The sequence below is a fragment of the Callorhinus ursinus genome, unplaced genomic scaffold (assembly GCF_003265705.2).
Source record: "Callorhinus ursinus isolate GAN/ISIS: 27379988/994484 unplaced genomic scaffold, GSC_fseal_2.0 scaffold72, whole genome shotgun sequence".
Taxonomy (NCBI): domain Eukaryota; kingdom Metazoa; phylum Chordata; class Mammalia; order Carnivora; family Otariidae; genus Callorhinus; species Callorhinus ursinus.
In genome coordinates this window covers 2,896,080-2,919,790 of record NW_027397134.1, presented here as the reverse complement: position 1 = coordinate 2,919,790, position 23,711 = coordinate 2,896,080, and the positions used below count along the sequence as shown (strand labels likewise).

Here is a 23,711-nt window from a genome sequence, read left to right as displayed (position 1 = left end):
AGGAAGATTAATCTAGTCTAAATGTTTTGCAGGAAATGTGATTATGATTGAACGAGAGGCTAGAAAATATAGCAATTTATTTTCCTTTGGTTTGTCAAAAAATCTGGTACAAAATTATTGCCAGAGAACTTTAACTTCTTTCACCATAATTAAACAAAGTAAGTGATGAATAAGTATAAGGATTTTGAACTTTGGCATGTAAATACTTTTTGAATTAAATGTCATTTTGAATAAAGGAGCCCAAATATGTAATTTAAGAGATTTTCCTAGAACTAGGTGTAGCTACTATAGAAGGGTGGATAGAGGCACCCGGTAGTCAGGTCAGAATTGAATGTTGGCAGAACAGTGAACATAACGTCGTTCATTTTCATGTAGAATCCACCCCCTAGCATCATAGGGCAAAGGGACATTCTTACCTCATCGCTTGAAGTGCTTTCTCTGCTGTTGCACTGTGAGACAAAACTTGAAAGGACTGGGTTTTGTGTGGGTACTGGTGTCTCCAGACTATTTTGATTTCAAGGACACTGTTACCTGTATACTAAGTTATATCTGTTTATGTTGAAATCTAGAGGCCCTTACTCTCAGGGGAGGATGAGTGAGACGGCAGGAAGAGGTCAACTTTCTAAGCCTCCCTTTTTGTTTTTATTACAAGGTGTTTTTACAGTTGTTACTTTTGTCCAGTTTTAAAGCAAACTATTCAGATTGTTTGAAATAACCATAAGAAAATTTGAATGATTTTCAAATAGCCTAAATTGAGCTCTTGTAACTTAAAATCGTTTTATTTTTGTTTGCATTGGCTGTGCTTATTGCACTGAAATATTTCTTCAGGAAGGACCTCTTCTGATCTGTGGTCTCCCTGGCAAATGAAATCAGTGTAAGCTCTTGAATTTCAAATGCATGTTTTTTACATTTAAATTGCTGTCCTCTGCTATAGGAAGAGCTCATGAAAAGCATCTATAGTTCATAAGGCTGGACTCTTGCAGTGAAATTAGAGGCCATTAGAACTATTGGTCTTATTTCCAAATGAATTAGTTAACTGCCTGTTAAGGTTCAGAGCTTATTGACCAATAGGCATTTATTTCCCTGGCCATAATGACACAGTGATTTCCATTAAATTCCAGAGTTTATGGAAATAAAAAAGAGATCTTGTGAAGAAAGTGGTTAGTGGTTGCATTTAATTATTAAGATTAATTAGGCATTTAAATGTAGATACAAAGTATGTTTTAAAAATAAGTATTTCTCTTTCATTGCTCCGAGCCAGTTGTGCTGAAGGGAATGAAGATTTTGTTGTTCTTTCTTAAAGTACTGCTGGTTCTCTTGTTTCACAAAGTATACCCTGAAATTGCTGAGCCATGTCTTTAGAGAGTACTTATCAATATTACAGAATATTTGGTAGTTTAACATTTGCCATTAATAGTACTCGGGGTAATTTTGAAAATAATCAACATGGTTGGTATAGGATATTAAATGTGTTCATCTGGGAGCTTAAGAAAATGATTTGTCTTTTTTTCAAGGACTTTTAGTGTGAGAGTTTCAGAACCTGTGTTCCCATCACTTCTATATTTTTATTTAATTATGTTCACCATTTTATAATTAATAAGGATTCTTTACATAAGATATCAGCTAAATTAGGGGCTTTGCATATCGTTTTTGAACTTGTAGTGGTTAAAAATGTATCTTAGGAGCTACTTAAAAGAACTTATTAAAAAATTAATGTATCCTGAAAGAAGGTAGAGAGAATGACAGATTATGAAGTAGAACCTAGTTTTTAAGCTTTTGGGATTCTATCCATTACATTAAAAATTGATATGGGATCTGAATATTCATCTCTAAGATCATTTGAAATGATAAGCTGCAGAATTAGAGCTACTTCTCTGTAGAAGGCTAATTTGCAAGTGTCAGCCAACATTCCTTTCAAACAACTTGAAATGGGTTTCTTAATTTGCTTTAGAAGTGTAGTTTCAAAAAGTTGATGCAACCAAGTACATTTGCATTTCCTCTGGACAGGATAAATCCACTTCATTGATAGTAGTTTGGATAATTTTTCCCCAAGGGGCAGTGCATCTTTTTCAAACTCAGAGATCTAGGAGCTTTATGGGTAAAGCTTGCTAGGTTAAATTCCTATCTGTCCTGGCTGGGCAGCATGCTGAGCCACATCAAAGATGTAAATATGGATTTAGTCTTTCTGGATTTCAGCATCTAAGCAAAGGAAGGAGAGAACTGAGATTTTGAAAGACATTAAGCTCAAGGCATGAATTTGGAAACGGTCAGGATTGCAAATTTAGGAAAAGCAGCATTAGAGAAGGTGTGCTAGTGGAATGGAATTCTTTAGTTAATAGATATTTATTGATGGATAGACTGTATCTCAATGGTAGGTTGTATGTATATAGATATGAATGAAAAATAACCCCTGCTTTTGAAGAACTCATTTTCCATTAATTTGTTCATTTGTTAATTTGTTTGTTCATTCAGTAGTCATTGGGTACCTACTCTGTGGAGATACAAAGATGAAAAGGCATTGTCTCTGCACTTCAAGAGCTTTCAGTCTGTGGGATATATTCCTGACATTCCCATTTGGGCATGGAAAAAGTGCTCCCTTACCAGTGCTGTTTTAGAGAGTAGCTACATGCTGTAGGAGTGGAGACCTGGCTTCAGAGTTAGACACTTCTGGGTTTGAATCTATGTTCTGTCGCTTATAACCTATTTATTACCTTGGGCAAGTGACCTTTATCAGCTTCAGGACTCTTTAAAGAAAGGCATAATAATCCACCTTACGGGATTATTAAGACTAAATAACATTACTTATGTGAAAGTGCTTGCCACATACTGACAAATATCAGTTCCATTTCTGATCCTTTCTGTAATATTGCTGGTCCTGTGATCCACTGATATTTTGTATGAACTGGGTGGGTAATATAACCGTATTTTACAGCATAATTTGTATATGGTAAAAATGCTTAAAACATTCTGAGCAACTGACTTGGAAGTGAACTTTTAGAAAACAGTTCCTTTGTACGTTGGGGAAGACCCATATTCAATTTTTACATACACTTGTTTATATGTTGCTTTGAAATAATTCTTTTTTTTAAGGTTTTATTATAGAGAGCACGCAGGTGCACATGTGGGTGCATGCAAGTCGGGGGAGGGGCGGAGGGAGAGAGAGAATCTCAAGCAGACGCCCCATTGGGAGCAGAGCCCAATATGGGGCTTGATCTCAGGACCAGAGCCGATATCAAGAATCGGACACTCAACCGACTGAGCCACCCAGGCGCCCTGAAACAATTCTTTAATTATTCATCATGCAGTTTTTATATATCAACCCACGTTGACTATATGCTTTCTGAAAACTGAGATTAATGATCTCTTCTTTTTTTTTTTTTTAAAGATTTTATTTATTTGAGAGAGAGAGAATGAGAGAGAGAGAGCACATGAGAGGGAAGAGGGTCAGAGGGAGAAGCAGACTCCCTGCTGAGTAGGGAGCCCGATGCAGGGCTCGATCCCAGGACTCCGGGATCATGACCTGAGCCGAAGGCAGTCGCCCAACCAACTGAGCCACCCAGGCGCCCCAATGATCTCTTCTTATATACCCCTGTAGCACTGAATTCATTTATACACAGTAGGTAGAGAACACATTTTTGATAAAAGGCTATTACAGTTACAGAAAAAAAGAAATGCCAAAGATTAATTAAAAATATGAAATCATTTTGATTCTGCACTTTAAGACTCATCAACAAATAATAATAGAAAATGCTTCAGTCTAAAAGTTTTATAGAGAGCTTAAATGATAGAGGGAACAATGTTAGCAATTCACGATCTTCAGGAGAGATGCATCATTACACCATTGTTGCAGCAAAAGGTACCTGTCAAGTAGCACACCAGAATTATGTGGTGCAAGAGACCTTACCAGGTCAAAGAAGAGCACGAATCTGGAACTGTTTAGCCAATCGAGGCACCACTTTTCTGTCAATGTTACTATTTATGCACGGTTACCAAAGCCTAGGTTTATTAAGAGAGTTGTGCAGTTGCTTTTGGTGGTTGTGCTTGTTTTCAAATGGTTTTGCAAAGTATAGATACTCCCAGTAAATAGGTATGTGATATTATATTGATTATATTTGATATGTATATTACATTGATATTATACCCGAGTAAAATTTCCAAACATTTCTCCATCAAAATAATTTTTAAAGTTTCTAGTCACGTAGGAACTGCTATGCTATTCTGATGGCTCTTTTTGAAAGGGAATTCGTTTGTCCCATCTCTGCTGTTTCTTTTTTGGAATTGCTGCCATAATTTCAATAGGAATGCATCACCAAAAGGACTATTATGCTGATAAATGAAAGCTTCCTGTGCCTGTTGGCAGGCACTAAGTAGGCTGTAAGCAAACTGAAATTCATTGAATCTTAGCAGGGCTATTAAGAAAATAAGTGCAAATTGTCAGGAGAAGAGAGGTTTGTTCCTTAACATCATCACTTGACTCTTGGGTAAGAAATGTTAGGCAAGAAAGAGACTGTTTCAATTTGTCATCCTCCTGAGACCTCAAGATGTTATCTGTAGTGCTGAAATAAACCATTCCTTTCTATAAGCAGAGAAAATGAGAAAATGGTTTATGCCCAGATTGGTCCACTTAGTTAGGAGGACAGTCACATAAATAACTACCTACGAAAACAAAAACAAAGAAAGAAAACGGGAAACCTAAATCCCTGGCATAAACCCTTTCAGTATTAAAGTCTCTGTAAATAGGATATGCAGAACAGAACTGCCTGCTTCCAGCTGTAATGTGCTAAGGGGAAGGCACCGTGAACTTCAACCTCTTTACCTAGTTTTTCCCACTATAAAATAAAAGCCATTTTCTTTCCTAAGGAGAGAGCTAGATTAGCTCATGTAGTTTTTTTGTTTGTTTGTTTGGTTGGTTGGTTGGTTTTAATAAACAGTTTACCTCGTTAGGTTCAGGGTATAAGCCCTGATCCACGTTTTATGGACTTTGCTTCCAATGCCAGTTAGGTTTTCAGAACCTTTGTAGTTCTTTGTGTGTATCACCCATTGGCCAGTCTGAGAACTGGGTAGTAGTTTAATTCTCAAATCCTTTGGTATGCTATTTAGGCTCAGATCTAGAACACTTGTTTATGGGATTATTCTCAAAAGTTCCCTTCTATATTTGATCTCCCTGACACTTTCCACGTCTCTGGCTGCCCCCCTCCCTTCCCATTCTCTAGCCGAAAGTGGGACTTTAGTTTCCCTGCTTTGCCATGCATATCCCATAATTACCTCTATATGAGGAATCAAATAGTGAGAGGGAAGAGAAAAAGAAAAAAGCATTGGGACTCACCCTGTATTCTTGGGACGAGAGGAAAGCGTCCCTCAGAATTTGGGATGCCAGGCCAGCAACCACCGCTTCTGCTATTCCTATTACTTGCCTGGGGTGTTAGACTGGGAAGGAATGGAAAGAGGACTTAAAATACAGGATTTTCTCCACTCTTACCCTCAGGAGTCCTTCTTTTGCTTCTTTGACCAGAAGGAGGAGACTTTTCTTGGAGTTGTTTCTGTTTGAATCCAGTGAGTACTTCCTTATTTTGAGCTGTTTTTGAATCTGAGCCAGGTAATACCAGATGGAAAGGATAAATAAAACAGGAAACCCATTGCTGGTTTGGTACTACTTTGAATTCTGATCTCCTTCCTCAATTCATCTGCTACCATTTACTCTTCAGACTCCTCAGAGAGTTGTTCCATAAAGTCTTTCTAGGTCATAGTTGTATTCAGTGGGAAATACTAGATATTCCACCTTGCCTAGGAATGGAACCCCTTCTCCTTTAAAAAGATACAAAGTGTATTGTTGCATTTTTGTGCTGGCAAGTATTGAGAGGTAGACATTTTCCTTTTTCTTGTTTTTCGTTGTGGTATGTGGCAGGCACTCTAACACACGTGTTCCAATGTGGAAAGATTACATAACATAGGAAGGGGAAAGATACAGGCAGCGAAGTTTATCATGTAGAAAAACGTGAGTGAAATATTTGTGCAAGCGTTTTGGGGACACATATTCTTACCTGGCAACCTTCCTCTCACCACTTGCTCATGTCACGCTCTTCATGTCCCTCCTCTCTTCCCAGAGACTCCTTCTGCTAGCTAGCCAGTGAAGCCATTGACAAAGGTTAGTTGTCAGTGGTTTAGGCAGTGCTTCTCAAATTTTGCTTTGCCAAACACCTGAAGTCAGAATACAGGGACTCTTCCAGGGATTGGGGCTATAGGCAGAGTAGAGATGGGCATTTCCTTATGTTTTCTTTAAAAAAATTATGTGGGCTCTTCATTTTCTTCTGTAATTTCTCATATAAAAATAATTCCCCATTGACTGTAAAAAAGTACCACCATGGTGTAGGTTGTTGATAGTGGCTGGGGAAGGTCCTGAGTATGTCAGAACAATGGTTATAATGGGAATTCTTCATACTTTTCATTCAGTTTTACAGTGAATCTAAAACTGCTCTAAAAATAAAGTTCATTAATTTAAAAAAATTCTCTCCCAGAAACTTCAAATAAATTTGGTTTTTCAGGAGATGTGTTGTGTCATTGTATAGCTTTTCCCTTCTCCATGGTGCAATGCTATGGACTCCCATTTAAGTTACAATTTTGAGAAAAACAAAGAGTTGATAGATCAGCAAGGTCATGAAGTGAGTTACTAATAGTGGAATTTCATCTGCTCAAGGAAACCTTATGTAGAACTCCCCATCCCAATATATAGCACTTATGACAATAATTTCTTTTCTTTTTTTTAAGATTTTATCTATTTGAGAGAGAAAGTGCATGAGTGGGAGGGGAGGGGCAGAGGGAGAGGGAGAGGGAGAAGCAGACTCCCCACTGAGCAGGGAGCCTGACCTGGGCTCAATCCCAGGACCCTGAGATCATGACCTGAGCTGAAGGCAGATGCTTAACTGACTGAACCACCTAGTCGTCCTGTAATAATTTCTGATAGACTGCTTTCTGGAAAGAATGGATTCCCATTAATGGAGTATGGTTTAGCTATGACTACGTTATGGTAGGTGAGATTCCAATTGTTTTTTTCAATGGTTAATGAGAATTCAGTCTCTTTTCATTCCCATACTGTTGGCTTCACTGTTTTCCCACAACCACCATTCTCTCTGCCCACCATTATTTTTTTTCCATTTTGCTTCTGGTCTTACCACATTCCGCAGGAAGGACCAGTCTATGTGTGTGAAGGCACACAAACTCTGTGTTACAGGACTGGGGGAGGATTGGTAGGGCAGGGGCATAGAACTCATGCTAAAGCCAGATAATTTCTTGGAGAATGTTCCGGAAGTTCTCTGGTTTTCTTGTTGGCATGATTTTATACTCTTCCTATGCCACACCCATAGAGCGAAGGCACAAGGTATGGAAAGTTCAGAACCATTGCTCTAGGGGACTTCTTTCACTGTTTATTTTTAAAGCTTAGAAGAGAAACTCCAGATGATGGTACACACATTATATAATCTGACATAAACATTAACATTGAGAATCCCTCCAGCACTAGAAAATGACACCTACTTACTTAACTCCTGGTTGTCATTTCATCTTTTCTTTAACTTCTTATCAGATTTCTAATTTCTTTTAAAATACGATTTTCCCATACATTTTTTTACCTTTTGATACAATTAGCTAAAAATTAATTTTGGGAAAAGGAATAACTGATACGATATGAAACAATCAGGACTGAGAGCAGATTAAATGGACCAAAAGCCTATGTTAGGGAGAAAAACAATTCACAGCTGCGGATTTGGTTAGAACATTATGTTTGGGCCATTTGGGCCTCTGACTCCGGGTTGCAAACTCAGTAATGGTGTTTTCTAAAATAGCTTCCAATCTCTTGCATGTGCTTTCAGCATACAATAAGGGGGACTAGTAAAAAAATACAAGTGTAGTTTTCTGGAGAGATAGGAATGATTTCTCCCAGCTGAGCAGGTAAAACATATTGCTACATGAAGAATGTGCTCTTTGCTGATTCTCAAGGTTTTATTTATTTTTATTTTTACTTTTAATATAAAGTGTCAGCCTACAGAAGCAAGAGAAAATTCACTTGAAAATGTCAGAAAATAAAAGCATAGCAAATTGTATTGCGGGTAAAAACCCATTTTAGCCAGCAAACAAGCAATGGCTGAGAAGCTTGCTGATGGCTCCTTTTGTTTCTTTTTGATTTAAAGCCTCATGCCTGTAATCTAATTAACATCGAACTGAGTTGCAAGTACAGTGGCCTGTTTGGTTCAATAATAATACATTTTATGAAAGGTTAATGAAATGAATTTTTCCTCCATTCAATTCATTAAAAATTGTCCTACAATCAACGGTTGCTAATGGAATAGAGATTAAATATTCATGTTCATAAATTTTCTGTGTCATTTCTGATTTTCCTTCATTTCTGCCTCCATAGGTTGAATTTTGCAAGTACAAGAGTTCGCAGACAAAAACATTGATTTAGAGGTTAATTGCACGCCATTAATTCTTTTATCAAAGAGGTAGTGTGGCTAGTGGAAAGAGAAGGAGTTTGGCAGTGGGTTTGTCTCACTTTGTAGCTGTATGATTTGGGGCAAGTTTCATAACCACCTCTTCTGCGTAATAGGCATTATAAGAATGTCTCCCAAGACATTGTGAGGGTTAGTGATAAACTATGGAAAGCACCCAGCACTCTGTGAGGCACAGAGTTAGCAGTTCAACAAATGATAACCAGAAAAGTTTTTGGAAAATAAAACACCTACATATATGCAGTAGAACTTAGTGATGATTTATAGTGACAGGACTGCTATGGTAAGCTGGGGCTCTTGTTAATTCTAAAATAGGTGTCATTGGGATGCCTGGGTGGTTCAGTTGTTAAGCATCTGCCTTCGGCTCCGGTTATGATCTCAGGGTCCTGGGATCAAATCCCTCATCGGGCTCCTTACTTAGCGGGGAGCCTGCTTCTCCCTCTGCCTGCCGCTCCCCCTGCTTGTGCTCTCTCTCTCTCTCTCTCTCTGTCAAATAAATAAATAAAATCTTAAAAAATATATCAATATAAATAAACAAACAAGTAAATAAAATAGGTGTCAGGCTTGGGCCTTACAACCTTGTAAACCTTGTAATTCTCATAATCAGTGTGTCAGTATAAAGTCTCTGAGAGGAAAGACTGTTTCTTTTTTTTTTTTTAAGATTTTATTTATTTATTTGACAGAGAGAGACACAGTGAGAGAGGAATACAAGCAGGGGGAGTTGGGAGAAGGGAGAGCAGGCTTCCCGCCGAGCAGGGTAGCTTAATGACTGAGCCACCCAGGCGCCCCCTGTTTTCATGTTTCTACACACAGAGTTTGGTCATCTATTTTTTTTTTTTTTACTGTATTTTTGGTCATCTATTTTCTGCCACCTCCTTCTTCTTTTTCACCTGGGCCAGTGGACCTTATTTAAACTGCATATGATGCTTTTCTCAGATAATGAATTTACTAGATAATTGAAGCTTACCCAATCAACTGCCAAAGTGTAAACATTTTATTTATTTAAATTTTTTTAATAAATACATAATATTTATATTTTTAAAGATTTTATTTATTTATTTGACAGAGAGAGACACAGCGAGAGATGGAACACAAGCAGGGGGAGTGGGAGAGGGAGAAGCAGGCCTCCCGCGGGGCAGGGAGCCCGATGCGGGGCTCGATCCCAGGACCCCAGGATCATGACCTGAGCCGAAGGCAGACACTTAACAGCTGAGCCACCCAGGCGCCCCAACATTTTTTTTATTTAAAAAAAATTTTATTTTTTTTTAAAGATTTTATTTATTTGAGAGAGAGAGAATGAGAGCATGAGAGGGAAAGAGGGTCAGAGGGAGAAGCAGACTCCCTGCTGAGCAGGGAGCCTGATGTAAAAAAAAAATTTTTTTAAGAGAGGAAAGAGGGAGCAGAAGGAGAGGGAGAGAGAGAGAATCTTAAGTGGACTCTGTACTCCAACACGGGGCTCGATCTCACGACCCTGAGATCGTGACCTGAGCGGAAATCAAGAGGCAGCCACTCAACCAGCTAAGCCACCCAGGCGCCCCTACTTAACAGACTTCTTAAACAGAAGGTGCCAAACATAAATGAACTATTTCCCTAGTCACTTAAGGTAATCATTATGATCATTAATTTTTGTTTTGTGTCTAATTTTTGTCAGTCCCTGGCCCACTTCACCAAAGGTGATTTCTGATCTACAAGGTGGTGAAGCAGATGAGCCACGTGATTAACAGCAAATACCAAATAAGAGTAACAGTTAGTGAAACATTCAGTTCTGTTCAACTTTTTAAAAAGTGGCTACTCAATGTCAGCAAGCATTGTTACAACCCTTTGAGGTCATCATTGTTCTCCTCTCTATAAGTGGAAATGGAACACGAAGTTTGGTGAAGTTAAGTGTCTTGGTCAAAGTGACACAGCTAGAAAGTAATCAGGACAGGATTCCAATGTCAGCCTTATGAGTCCTTTCTCTTTCACCGCAGCTGCCTTGGGAGTAAGGCACATAGCTTTAGTTCAGAGCTTTGGTAGTATTTGGTAGTTATTTCTCTTAATATATACCCTTTCAGTTTCCAGTTTAGATTTGTCTTTGGTGGTCTGTTGTTAGAGGAAGACCAAATTTTAGAACTGCATTGTCCAATCTAGTAGCCACTAGCCACTCCTGGCTATTTAAATTTGAAGTAATTAGAATGAAATAAAATTTAAAATTTAGTTTCTTAGTCAAGTGCTCAGTGGCCAAGTGTGACTGGCCAGAAGCTGCCATTATTAGAGAGTACAGAGAGCAGTTCTAACATTGCAGAAAGTTCTGTTAATTTCTCCCTTTTTGGGGACACTTGGGTGGGTTATTCGTTAAGCATCTGCCTTCGGCTGGGGTCATGATCCCAGGGTCCCGGGATTGAGCCCCGCGTCGGGCTCCCTGCTCAGCGGGGTGTCTACTTCTCCCTCCCCTTCTCCTTCTCCCACTCCCTCTGCTTGTATTCTGTCTCTCGCTGTGTCTCTCTCTGTCAAATAAATAAATAAAATCTTGAAAAAAAATTTTCTCGGCTCTTTCCAGAGTTCGATTAACATAACATAATAATAATAAAAAATCTCTCCCTTTTTCTAAGTGAAACATATGTAACAAAATATATAACAAATAATTTGCATGTAAAAAAAGAAAAAATAATTAGCATGTATGTGTCCATACAGGTACCTATTTGATATAAGATGGTGAAAACTTATTGAGGGGGTGCCTGGGTGGCTCAGTTGGTTAAGCGGCAGACTCTTGGTTTCAGCTTGGGTCATGATCTCAGGGTCCTGGGATGGAGCCCCATGTTGGGTTCTGGGCTCAGCACAGTCTGCTTGTCCCTTTCCTTCCCACTCTGCTCCCCCGCCTCCTTATGCTCCCTCTCTCTTGGGTACAAATAAAATCTTAAAAAAAAAAAAGAAACAAAAACAACTTATTGAGGACATGGGTTCTGTGCCTTCATTTTTATGTATCACATTTTTATGTGACATGTATAATTTATAATATATAATAAACGTGATAGTAGGTAATTTGTATATATTTACATTGTGCTCATATGCCTCATATCTGTTTTAAGTAATAGTCTTTTACTTTCTCATACAAAGCATTCCTGAAAGTCCAAATATATAAAATATCAAGAAGGAAAATATTAAATCAGAGATTGACATGTTCATTGAGTGGGAAGTGTTAATTCCTAGATAACTAAAAAATAAAATCTCAAATAATGCCTTTCCTTTTTAAGAATCATTTTTTCATATTCTCTAATTTTATTCTTTTCCATCACAACTGAGCATAGTTAGTTGTTCTGTGTACATACAGTGATATTAAAGTTTTTCTGCCTTTGGCTCCCTGTAATCATTTTTGTTTTGACTCAGTTGTGTTAAATTATAGGTTAATACTGCTGCTTTTTAAAAATGAGAATTGGCGTTTCTATTTTCCCCATTTCTACTCATTTTTAAATAAAATAAGGGAAATAGAGTAAAATAGTTATGCAATTTATAAACATTGTTGAAAAAGATGGCAATGATGTGGTAGCAGGTGGTATGATTGGCTAGCAGGTATATCACAATCTTATAGATGTCTTTCTTTAGAAAATGTAAAAATGTTCAAACAGTGAAAGATTAGGAATATTAATGTATAACATGAGAAAGTACAGATTAATTGAAAGCAGAATACTTGTGAATGCTTGAACTAAGTAATAGATTGTACATGTAAGCAAACATGTTTAATTTTATGTAGCATTAAATATTACATGTATTCTATATTTTATGTCCTAAATATATACATGTGCCCATAAGCATAATAATTTACCTCATCACTCATTTGAGCTGTGAGAGAGTAGGATATTATGTTATGGCCGAGTTCAGTAATGTTTTAGAATTGGAAACCAGAAATGGAATGTTGAAATTAAAGGCTTCCAGGTCCTTCACAGCTTCCAGGGGTGCTTGAAGGGTGAAGAGCTTACTGTTTCCCGTGTTCAGTCTTTGAGTGTTTGTACTTTACCCCTGTTTTAGTCCATCTGGACTGCTATAACAAAATACCAAAGACCGAGTGGCTTAAACAACAAACATTTATTTCTTATTGGGAAGTCCAAGATCAAGGTGATGGCAGATTTAGTGTCTGGTAAGGACCCACTTGCTAGCGAATAGACAGACTGTGTCTATGCCTTGCTGTGTCCTCACATGGCAGAAGGGGAGAGGGAGCTCTTGGGTCTCTTTTATAAGAGCACTCATCTCATTCATGGGGGCTTCACTCTCGTGACCTAATCATGTCCCTAAAACTCGACCTCCAGATATCATCACGGTGGGGATTAGGTTTCAACATACTAATTTTGGAGGGATACATCCAGTCCACTGCAAACACTATGAGATGAAAAGAATGGCCACATAATAAAAAGCAAGTATTAACAATTTCAACAATAGGCATAAATACTTTGGTCGTTAGTTACATTTTTATTACTGCTGAAATATTACAAGCCCTTACTATTAGTAAGCAGCTACTTCAGGTAGCAGTCAAGACATTTAGAGCTTTTTATATTCTTTCCCTCTGGACTGTGAGTAGCTTGAGGCTAAGAGTCCTGACTTTATTTGTGGTACACATCACAGTACCTGGTGCTGTAGATTTTTGGGGAGTGTTAATGGAAGGAAGGAAGTATGGAAACTTATTCTTGTAACCAGTTGTATTTATATTATTTGTGAGGTTATTTAGTAGCATGTGTGGGTTATAATCATCGAGGGTTCTTTGTGGCGAATGACTTTGCAACACTTGAAACTCTAGGCATCCCACCTTTAGTGCAGCGCATTCACCAACTCCCTTTAAATTTTTCTTTTGGCTGAAACTTAGGTTAAAACCATTGTTCTCAGGGTATAGGTGCTCTGAGTAGTGAATCCACATTGCCCTTCCTTCTCCATCTGCTGCATAACCTGTGGCTGGAATGTGGTGTATGTGAGGGGGTTACTGAGGTTGGCTGGGCACCAAGTGTTCAACATTGCTCCATGGGCCCCCTTCCCTTGCCATACTACTTCTGCTCAATCCTTAAGGGTCAAAATTTGCCCCTTTCCTAGATGACATAGCTTCCTGTGAAATGGTAAGAGAAAAATTAGTGGCAGGAACCAGTAGGGGAGAAGCAGATAGGCTATAGCAGATCACATCAGTTCTCTTGAAGTTATGGTAAACAGCTGTGAATCTCAGCATATCTTGACCTTTCCTTGGAAAAGGCTGACAGAGGGTCCATTGAGTGGCTGCTGAGTCTCCCAAGACCTGATAATTCTAATTTGTTTTAGTCGGGTGGATCAGATTTTGTCTGGGAGCCTTAAAGCCATGAGTTCCCAGTTGCAAACAGTGTTTTAGGGAGCAAGGGGAGGGGTGGATGAAGCAGTGATAGGAATCGAATCATATTATATTGAATAATAGACTATTTGAAATATTTCTTGGACTCCCCTTATATTCTGTTGGTCTGTAATTATGTATTATGATTCTTTTCTCATTAACTAATCAAAATAGCTAATTTTATTGTGTATTTACTGTGTGTCAGGCACACTGTGCTAAATTCTTTTTATTCTATCACAGTAACCTACAGTCCATGTTTTATCATCATCAGTTGAACTCCATAGTGGTATTTCTCTCACAAAACTATGGATAACTAATATAGATAACTAATTTTTATTCAACAGCTATTTGTACATGCAATGAATATTGTATGGAAAAAGTTAGGGGAGTCCCAATCTATGAGTTTGGAACAGGGTGTTGTCAGAGTTTGAACTAATTATGCTTATGTCTTGACAGGGATACAACTCTTAAGCTTTTAATTGAGGAAATCTTATAAAGTTGAGTTGGGGGTTGTGGAGGGGCCTAAGGGAGGACCAAGGGAGACCTTTGAGCCTGCTCTCCTATACCTCTTTTCAAAATCTTCTGAAGAAAGGAAGCCAGGATTCCTTTCCTTGGCAGCATGGCCAAGTTGTACCTTTTCTCATCTCATTTCTGAGTGCCCTAAGAAAACAACAAAACATGCACACGCTTCTTGTGTAACTGCTGTGTAAACTTGAGACCCTAGCTCGCATTTAACACTGAACTTCGCCTACCTGGACAGAATAGCTAAATCATACTTTTCAGTGATTTAATTGTCAAACAGGGAAAACAGTTGTTCTTTCGGTGAAGTAATGAATGATAAAGTTTTGTTTTAAATGTACAAGAAATTATCAAAATTCATTGAGACTCTTACAAAATTTTTGTGTGTTTTTCCTCCAATTTTACTGAAATGACAGCACTGTATGAGTTGAAGGGGTATAGCATGATTTGACTAACATGTATTGTAATTGTAATTGAAATGATTACAAAAGATTTTTGTGTTTCTTAAAATATATACCTGAAATAAAAAACTACAGGCATTTTTTGTCTCTCTCCATAAATAATAATGATAATTACAGATATTTGGCATATATATGTGTGTATATATAGATATACTTTTTTTTAGTTTACATTTTCTAGAAATGCTATATTAAAGCTAAACTATAGTTATTTTTAGTTGGAATGTGGTATATATTGCCTCTTGGATTATAGAAATCACCTAAAATATGACATGAAAAGGGTAGTGACAAATGTCTACAAACACATTAAAGATTAAAACCGTGGCTGAGTCCATTGAAAGGAAGTGATTTTATGAATTAGTAATGAAAGTGCATTTACAGGTTATTGTCTTACTAGGGTCTGAGTTTTAATAGAAGTCTGAATAGCCCACAATTGACTATTCATTCTGTTTATGGATTGTTTCTTAATAGAAACACTTAATAGTATTATCTATCCTAAATTACTTCAACAGAGTTATAAAAATGAAATAAGATAAGGTAAGTACATATGTTTTGTATACATGAAAAGTGCTCTCTCTCAGTGTATGTAATATAAAATTATAAAATTATGTATTAAGTTTATTGAGTGGCAGTTTTAGGAGTTGTTTGAAACTTCATTTAGATCCCATGAATACAATTTGTGACAATTTCAAAGTATATTGGGCTGAAAAAGTTAAATGTGTGTTATAAACATAAGATTATGTAAGTGAAACAGGAGGCCAAGTATTTTAGAAGCAGATGTCATATAACCAGTGAGTGTATTAATGTCATTTTTGTGTATCATTTAATCAGGTACAAAGTCCTTTGCTAGTTATATGCTAGTAACATTTTGTTCATTTACTTCTTTTTACTCTGTGTGCCTGAAAACAAACTGCATATCTTAAGACTATTCTAAAATTTAAATATTTTATTAATTTTCTGGCCCTTTCTGCAATTTGCTGGAAGGAAGGATGTTTTCTTATAATCAGAATTGATAATACTAGTTTTTAAACTAATCCAATTAAAGAACACAAAGGACAATAATCTTATTTTGTTTCTGAGTGAAGCACACGTTTTAGATAACAACTTTTAAATATTATGTCTGAAACACCACATTAAATGTAGCCATGTTATATTACTCATTATGAAAATTATCTTAACCATCACACATTGATTTTTCCCTTTAATTATATAAAAGGGGAAAATTTGAAATAAGTGGAATTTGAGTGTCTCTCATTTATCTTGCACCATACCAGATACTTTGGTGAGATATAGAAAAATCTCCAAACACCTGTCTTCAAGGAGTTTATGTTGTTAAAGATAGGATAAAAAATATTTTTAAAATCATTCAAAAAAAGCAATTTGTAAATAAATGCCAAAGAATGTGGTAGAATTAATAAATGTTCTAGAAGTGAAAGAGTGAAAGTTTTAAATATAATTTCCTTGAAGAAGGATGCTCACATTTTATGATGTTGGAAGAAATCAGAATTGATTTCAAACTGCTTACTAGGTTTTTGAACCAAGACAATCTCCATCTTAGGTCTGCTGACCAGTTGTTGTAATAAAGAATCACCATCAGCCTTCTTGGAGCATAGTGTGTAAGTAAAACACGCATTATCTTTTCTTTATTTCCAGGCATACTTCCGACAGGGTGTTGCCCTCCAGTACCTCGGACGTCATGCCGACGCCCTGGCAGCTTTTGCCTCTGGACTGGCTCAGGACCCCAAGAGTCTGCAACTTCTGGTGGGGATGGTAGAAGCTGCCATGAAATCTCCCATGAGAGGTAAATATGACGAAAGTGTTTGGTCTGACAGTAATTTAAAGTAGGACATTTCTAGCCTTTGAAGACTTTGGACTCAGCCACTGAAAACTGATAGGTTATCAAATTTGCCAAGACTGGATATTTTACACAAAGGAAGATGAAGAATCACTGCCAGTAGCTCATGTTAATGAGATGGAATGGGATGGTGGTAAGGCCACTGGCCCAGAAGCTTATCGACTTGGATTATATATTTTTTTGATTTTTCATAAACTGTATGACTGTGTGTGAATGAATTAACTTCTCTGGATTTCAGGGTTATCTAAAGAATACTTTTTTTAAAAATAGTTTTAAGATTCTGTACCTCTAAATCACAACACCTCTAGAAGTAAACTGATTTACTCAGACCAATATGCCATCTAGAAATAATCTAGATCTAGATCTAGAAATAATCAAATAAGAGAAGATATTAGATATTCTAATATTCTAATATTTCCTAAAAGGAAGTATGGATCTAACTGTAGGCTGTGTCTAACATTTTTCAGAGGAACATGAAAAGATTATGTTGAATTAAAAGGAAAGAGAAAAGACAGACGCTAGTTTATATGGTTTTCTCCTGTTGTTACTTCTGTTTTATACAACTGGTATTCTGGAAGAACAATGGGTTGAAAATAGTACTGGAGGTTGGAAGGAGTTCTAAGGCCCAAAACCGATTGGCTTCACTTTGAAGAACATTGATTTTTGCGGCAGTCCTCAGACAGATTGGGCTGAAAGGATACACCAGGTACCATCTTTGCAGCATTTACTGCAAAGACACTCAGGCAGGTTGACGTCAAATAGTAGACAGCTAAAAATGTTCCATATTAATTAGATTCTGTCAAGCAGAACTCTGTTTTATCTCTGAAAAGGTATGTTTTTGAATGAACCTAAAAATTTTGATGGCAGTATCATTAGACATCGTATCTAGTTTTGAAAATATTTGTGGCATTATATAGTTTTAATATATCGGCTTGTACAGTACTTGGCTCAAAATAAATGCTAAGTAAAAGTTTGGTGAACTAAATGGGACTCATATAGTCTCTGGATGATTCATAGCTATAAAAAATGTTTTCCTGGAAGTGGAAGGTTGCATGTTTTAGAAAAAAAGTGATAAGGAAATCTCTCCTCATGTGATTTTATAACCCCATACAAAGCTGAGTCTTTGCCTGTAGGAACCTAATGGCTTCTCCCACTGGGGGACCTGCTGTTAATAAACTCTGACTTAGAGCAGATGCGCTTTGGAGCTCCAGGGCTTGCGGGGGGAAGTGGACAACAACAAAAAAAAATCAATCTGTCTCTCCTTGCCATTTTCTGGCATTTTCTCATTCTCTCCCTACACCCTCCTGCAAGCAATTTACATGGAACATTTTTTTTATTTAGTTCATGAAGATATCACTTCTTTATTCTGAGGTGTTTCTGCTGCTGCCTTAGAATCCTGGAGTGAATGTGTTGAGATCAGCAGAATCGTACTTACCATTTTGCCTTTGAAGCAGTTTGTTTAGATAAATGTAAGGACGTCTTTCTTGCACTGCGAGAATCGCTCAGTGCTCCCGTCCCCCTTAGGGTTTTTTGTGCCATGTTCTTTCCCATCTTACACTGAGTGACCTAAGGCTGACCCTGGGGAAAGCTGCATCTTACAGGTGCCTGGAGCGCTTCAATATTTTCTCCTCTTTCCTTAAGGCAATTTGATTTATCTCATTTATTTTTAGCATTGCCTTTACCGCCGTGTCTATTCCAGGTGGGTTTCTCTTATCAACATTTTATAGAGGCTGTTGCTTTGCACAGTGTTGTTCTGGGCATCATCTGACATCTTAATGACCTCTCTTTTTGTCATATGGTTGTAATTCACAAAACCTGTCATCATTTGCTGCCCATTTTTTACCCACTGTTTATTGTAGCCTATCTAGCTCTCAAGTTCGTGCTGTTGCGTTGCTGTGCAGTTTGAGTCACTTTACACACTTTACATAGAGGTCTGATCTCTTGTTGTAGTAATTGTTTTTGTTTTGTAATCCTTAAATGCAACAGAGGAAGCTCCCTAGTCCAGGTACTTCTGTAAGGAAACAAAGCTCCAGTGATATGCACAAGCATGCCTGTGGTTTAGCCTTTTGGGGAAGTTTCAAGATTTCATTTTTTTTTTAAAGGTAGGGCCGATCCACATCAATATGTCCCTGTTCCCAAAAAAATATGTTATATTTATCCATATTGAAACCTACCTGATTTTTTTAATATTGTTGCTTATACTGCTAACTGAATTAAGTCTGTTTTACTTTAGTGAATCATTACTTTATGGTTTCACTCATGTTCACCAACCAAGATAGCAGTGAAACTACTTCTCCTGTAGATATATTTACATCCTTATATATACTGTATTTCCTTAAATCGCTAATGAAAGTATAAAAATAAGTACAAATATAAAACGAGACGCTTTTTCCTGACCTCTCAAGTTACCCTTTTCCTGTTTTCCATTTCTCCTTTTCAGGTAGCCTTTCAGCAGTTTCAGTTCATTGTATCTTATAAATGTTTATGCAGATTTGCATGGTAGAGCATAGTACCACTGCCAACCAAATTCAATAATATAATTATGAAGTAAGATTGAGTTTACCTCTATTTGTTCCTCTGAAGATGCCAGGGCTGCTTCTTGCTGAGGGTTCTCTTGTGTATATTTTCTCTCCTCCCATTAATTTGGTAATCTAAAGACTATTACATTTATGGGCTATCACCTGTCGTGGTGTTTCTACTAGGTCCAGAGGATCCAGGGAAGCTAATTTTATGGAGTGCTGGTGGAAAATGGCTGTGAAATGTATAAGCTTTTCTCTCAGGGTCAAGTTGGGGCTCACCTTTTATTTGCCTAATTGCCACCCACCCTTGGAGAATTCTTTCCCTTTGATTTTCTTTTAGGTGGCAGTCACTTCACAGGAGGCATGTTTCTGAAATGGTCTGTTAGAAAAAGATTGGAATCTAATCCCAGGGCTGCCATTTGCTCTTGCATCGACTGAGCAAGGTTGCTTCCTTTCTCTACACCTCAGTCCTTACCTGTAAGAGGGAAATGACAGTATATACCTCCTAGTATTGTTTTGAGAATCTGCCACTAGAAGGTATAAGCTGGCCCTTGCCGGCCACCTTCCCCGCTTCGGTGTGTTGCACTTTTCACTGAGGAGCACGTAGCAGCCGTATTAGTCCTGCTCTTGGATTTCTGAAAGGACAGTGGCCTGGGTGTGGAATGAACACCGCACTCCCCGCATGGTCCTCTTGTCTCAGGCCCCAGTGCCAGGAAAAGCTGCATTTCTTCTGAGTGTTGCTGTATTTTTATTTAAATGGTCTGGGAATTTTAGAAAGGATCTTTATCCTTTTGCTTCGTCCTCTGTGAAGTGTAGGGCCTGAAAATGTCCTGGCCACCTTTAGGAAATAGGCCAGGGCTTACAGTCTGCCTGTCTGTATACTGACGGGTTTTTTTTTTTTGTTTTTTTTTTTGTCTTTCCCTTACTTTCTACTCACTCTGACTTCTGTATTTTCTACCTTTATTTCTATGGAAGGCCTTTGAGTCCTTTTGGAACGATATACAGACAGACCTGGGAAAATGTGAAATGGCTCAAAGTGCTAAACATATCAGTTGTTTTTCTTTTATTTTTTCTAAAGATTTTATTTATTTGACAGAGAGAAAGTGCGTGCATGTGCAAGTGCACGCACACGTGCACACGCGCGCACGCGCGTGGGGGGGGGAACAGCAGAGAGGGAGGGAGAAGCAGGCTCCCCGCTGAGCAGGGAGCTCTATGCCAGACTGGATCCCAGGACCCTGAGATCCTGACCCAAGCCTCAGGCAGAGGCTTAACTGACTGAGACACACATGCGCCCCATCTTTTCTTTTCTTTTTTTTTTTTTTGAGAAGGGTTAAGTTTTACTTTTTCTATAACCCAAAGTTTTCTAATTGTGGTAAAATATGTGTAACATAAAATTGACCATTTTAACCATTTTTAATTATACAATTCAGTGACATATGTCCATCTACAGTGTTGTGCAACCATCACCACCATCCATCTCCAGAACTTTCTCATTTTCCCAAATTGATACTCTGTCCCCATTAAATAATAATTCACCACTCCTCCTCCCCCTGGCTCATGGCGACTACCATGCTATTTTCTGTCTCTGTGAATATAACTTCTCTAGGTACCTCATATAAGTGGAATCATACAATAGTTGTCCTTTTGTGATAAGCCAAGTGGTATTTAATTTAATTGCCTCTTTAAGGAATTACCCTAAGAAAAGGGACGCCTTGGTGGCTCAATCAGTTAAGCGTCTGCCTTTGGCTCAGGGATCCAGTGCCCTCATGGGGCTCCTTGCTTGTCAGGAAGCCTGCTTCTCCCTCTGCCTGCCACTCCCCCTGCTTGTGCTCTCTCTCTCTGACAAATAAATAAATAAAATCTTTTAAAAAATTTTTAAAAAAAGGTGAACATTAAAATCAAGAATGTAATGAACCTCATCTCTAAATTTTGCTTTTGGGGAGTACTTTACCCTCATAATGCTTTGCTTATTTTCTTACCTTTCATTAATTGCTATTCTCTCTTTGGATCACTATTTTGGAGATTTATTTCATAATTGTTTCTGTCAGACTCCTGCATTTGCAGTACAATACTATATTTTTGTGATGTATCCAAGAATAATTGGTAGTGGTATCACCAGGTTTTTAGGAAAATTGAAGCTTTTTAAATCATGTGTGTATGGAAGTGTTACAAGGGTACTGGAAGGCTTCAGGTTTTCATAGTGCCATAGACAAATTGAGATCTGTGAAAATGTTAATTACCTTGAAGGTGATCCATAGGGGACCACGAGTAGAGTATCATTCCTTTGGAATAAGGCATTGTGTCTGTTAAATGCATTTATTCCTCAAATTCTATAAATTTTTTTGTTCTATGTCTGAAATTTATCCTTTGTTCTCCATTTGTTTTGTCACTGAAAATTCAGGGCTTTGCTTCTAACTGGTTCTCCTGGCTTTTATCTCTCCTAAACCTGTCCATGCTTTGCTTTCCTCCCAGAATGAGCTTTCTAAACTGTAAGTCTGATTGGTCATTCTCTTATTCATAATTCTATTTCCCCCATTGCTTACAGGATAGAGGCCAGCCTCCTAGTATAAGAGATCTTTCCTCCCTTTCATTCTCATCTCCAAGATACCACCAGCTAAACAACCTGCAGTTCCTGGAAAATGCTGGTTTCTTATATCTTCAATTTCTCTTTAGATGTCACTTCCTCTGGAAAGCATTCCCAGACCTATGTGGGTAGAGTTAGCACTTTGCTCCTTTGGGGGCCCATAGCACATCCTACCAATGCTAAGAATTCTGGACTGAGAGTTGTATCATTTATATAATGCTAAAAATATGCTGATGTTTAAATGATGACACAATTCTTTCTTGTCATTTAACTTTTTATTTTATATAAACTGAAAGAGCTCTGTTGGACCCATTTAGACATAGAAGTGACAGATCACTGAGGCACCATTGTGTTCAGAGATATTAAATCCCAAATCCACGGATGTTATTATGTGAATAAATGTGTATCTCAGAACTGATGAAATATAGTATATCTCTTAGCTGAGTGAGATTGTTTATTGATAGCCTCTACTATGTTCCTACAGGCTCTTCAAATGTCAGAAAATGTGACTTCGTTCATCTTAAATTCTTAAAGCTTATACATTTTGAAAGCACATAAGTGGTATTCAGTGAATGTTGCAGAGGCCCTCTACATTTTTACGGAGTTGGTTTATCATTGGCTATTTCATATATCATGCATAGTTTCTAGAAGGAAAAACATCTTAACAGCTATAGGCTGCAGATCTGTTTCACCTAGCCTGCTAAAAATCACAAAATTAGTCCCTTTGCTAATAGTCTAAGTTTACTCTAGAATAGGAATTAGACTAATAGAATAGTAGAGTTGGAAAGAATCTCAGAGATAGCTAATCTAGCCTTTATTTTTTATACACCAAAAAAAACCTTGTCCTACCACTTTTATTTATCACAAGCATGTATACCTGCTAACTGGAGCTTCCGACTAATGAGTGTGGACCAATGAGACATAATTACAGCCCGAAGCAGAGAAATTTGACATTAAAAATTTAAATTTACAGAAAGTGAAATGGACTTTTGTGAACATATCTGTGCACATATATATCTGTCACATAAATGTACACACATGAATGTGCATATGTTTATGCACGCACATACACACGTCAATGCAGACATAGGCATATCTAGAACGTGTATAGATTTATGTAACCATCACCAGAATCACAATCTATACATTTGACAAAGTACGGAGATAGAAGCTGTGTGGCTTTGAAATCCAGGTCTATTTATCCTTCGCTGAGTATTTTCTCCATAATTCCACATCTGCTTTCTTCCTTATAATATTCTCTGGTCCCTTCAAGCTGGCCTATTCTCTATCATTCCATGTGCCTATCTTCATTCTCTATCATTCCATGTGCCGTCCTGGCACCTTTGTTTAGGACAAAACTTCTGCCTAAAATACCCTCTACTCTCAGAAAAAGTAAAAGCAAAGACTTGTCTAAGTCCTACCTACTCTTTCCTCAAGAAATCAGGTTATGTTTCCATGAAGTTTCTGATTACGCTTAATAGTCACTCCCTTTTCCAGACTCTTAAAACATGTATGTATATGAGCTTGCATTTAATTTATCTGTTAATGTATTTATAGTCTCTTTCCAATATACTGCAAATGGAAATTTGTTCTTTTACCTCTTGTTCCCTCAACTTCTTTTTATTTAGTGAAAATTTGTACAATTGAAGATTTCTTTTTTTTTTTGGTAGGGTATTTCCAGGTATTTCTCTCAGTCCTCGAATTGTGGCAATGTTCTCTCTTCTTTCTAACATTATGTAGTTTTAGAGGCTCAATTAGAAGGCTCCTTTTTTGAACTTGGCCATGGTTGCTATGGTTAAAAAAAAAATCACCAGCTAAAGCATGGTATCTTTGTTGGCTATTAGTCATTTTGGGCTCTCCACATCTGAATGCTTTTCCTGTGTTTTGGGAATTCCCTATGTTCTACTTCTGCCTCCTGCCCTTCCACTGTAAAAGCTGAAATCATCAGATCCTAA

General features: G+C 37.6%; 1 protein-coding gene across 5 annotated transcripts in view; it reads left to right on the top strand.

Moving 5' to 3' along the window:
• The window catches only part of TTC28 (tetratricopeptide repeat domain 28), a 639,440-nt gene that overhangs the window by 321,030 nt on the left and 294,699 nt on the right, over nucleotides 1–23,711 (top strand). For all 5 annotated transcript variants that reach the window (XM_073886735.1, XM_073886734.1, XM_073886736.1 and 2 more), the window contains one exon: nucleotides 16,452–16,599. In XM_073886735.1, the coding sequence (XP_073742836.1) occupies nucleotides 16,452–16,599 (148 nt within the window). The remainder of the gene's footprint in view (nucleotides 1–16,451; nucleotides 16,600–23,711) is intronic.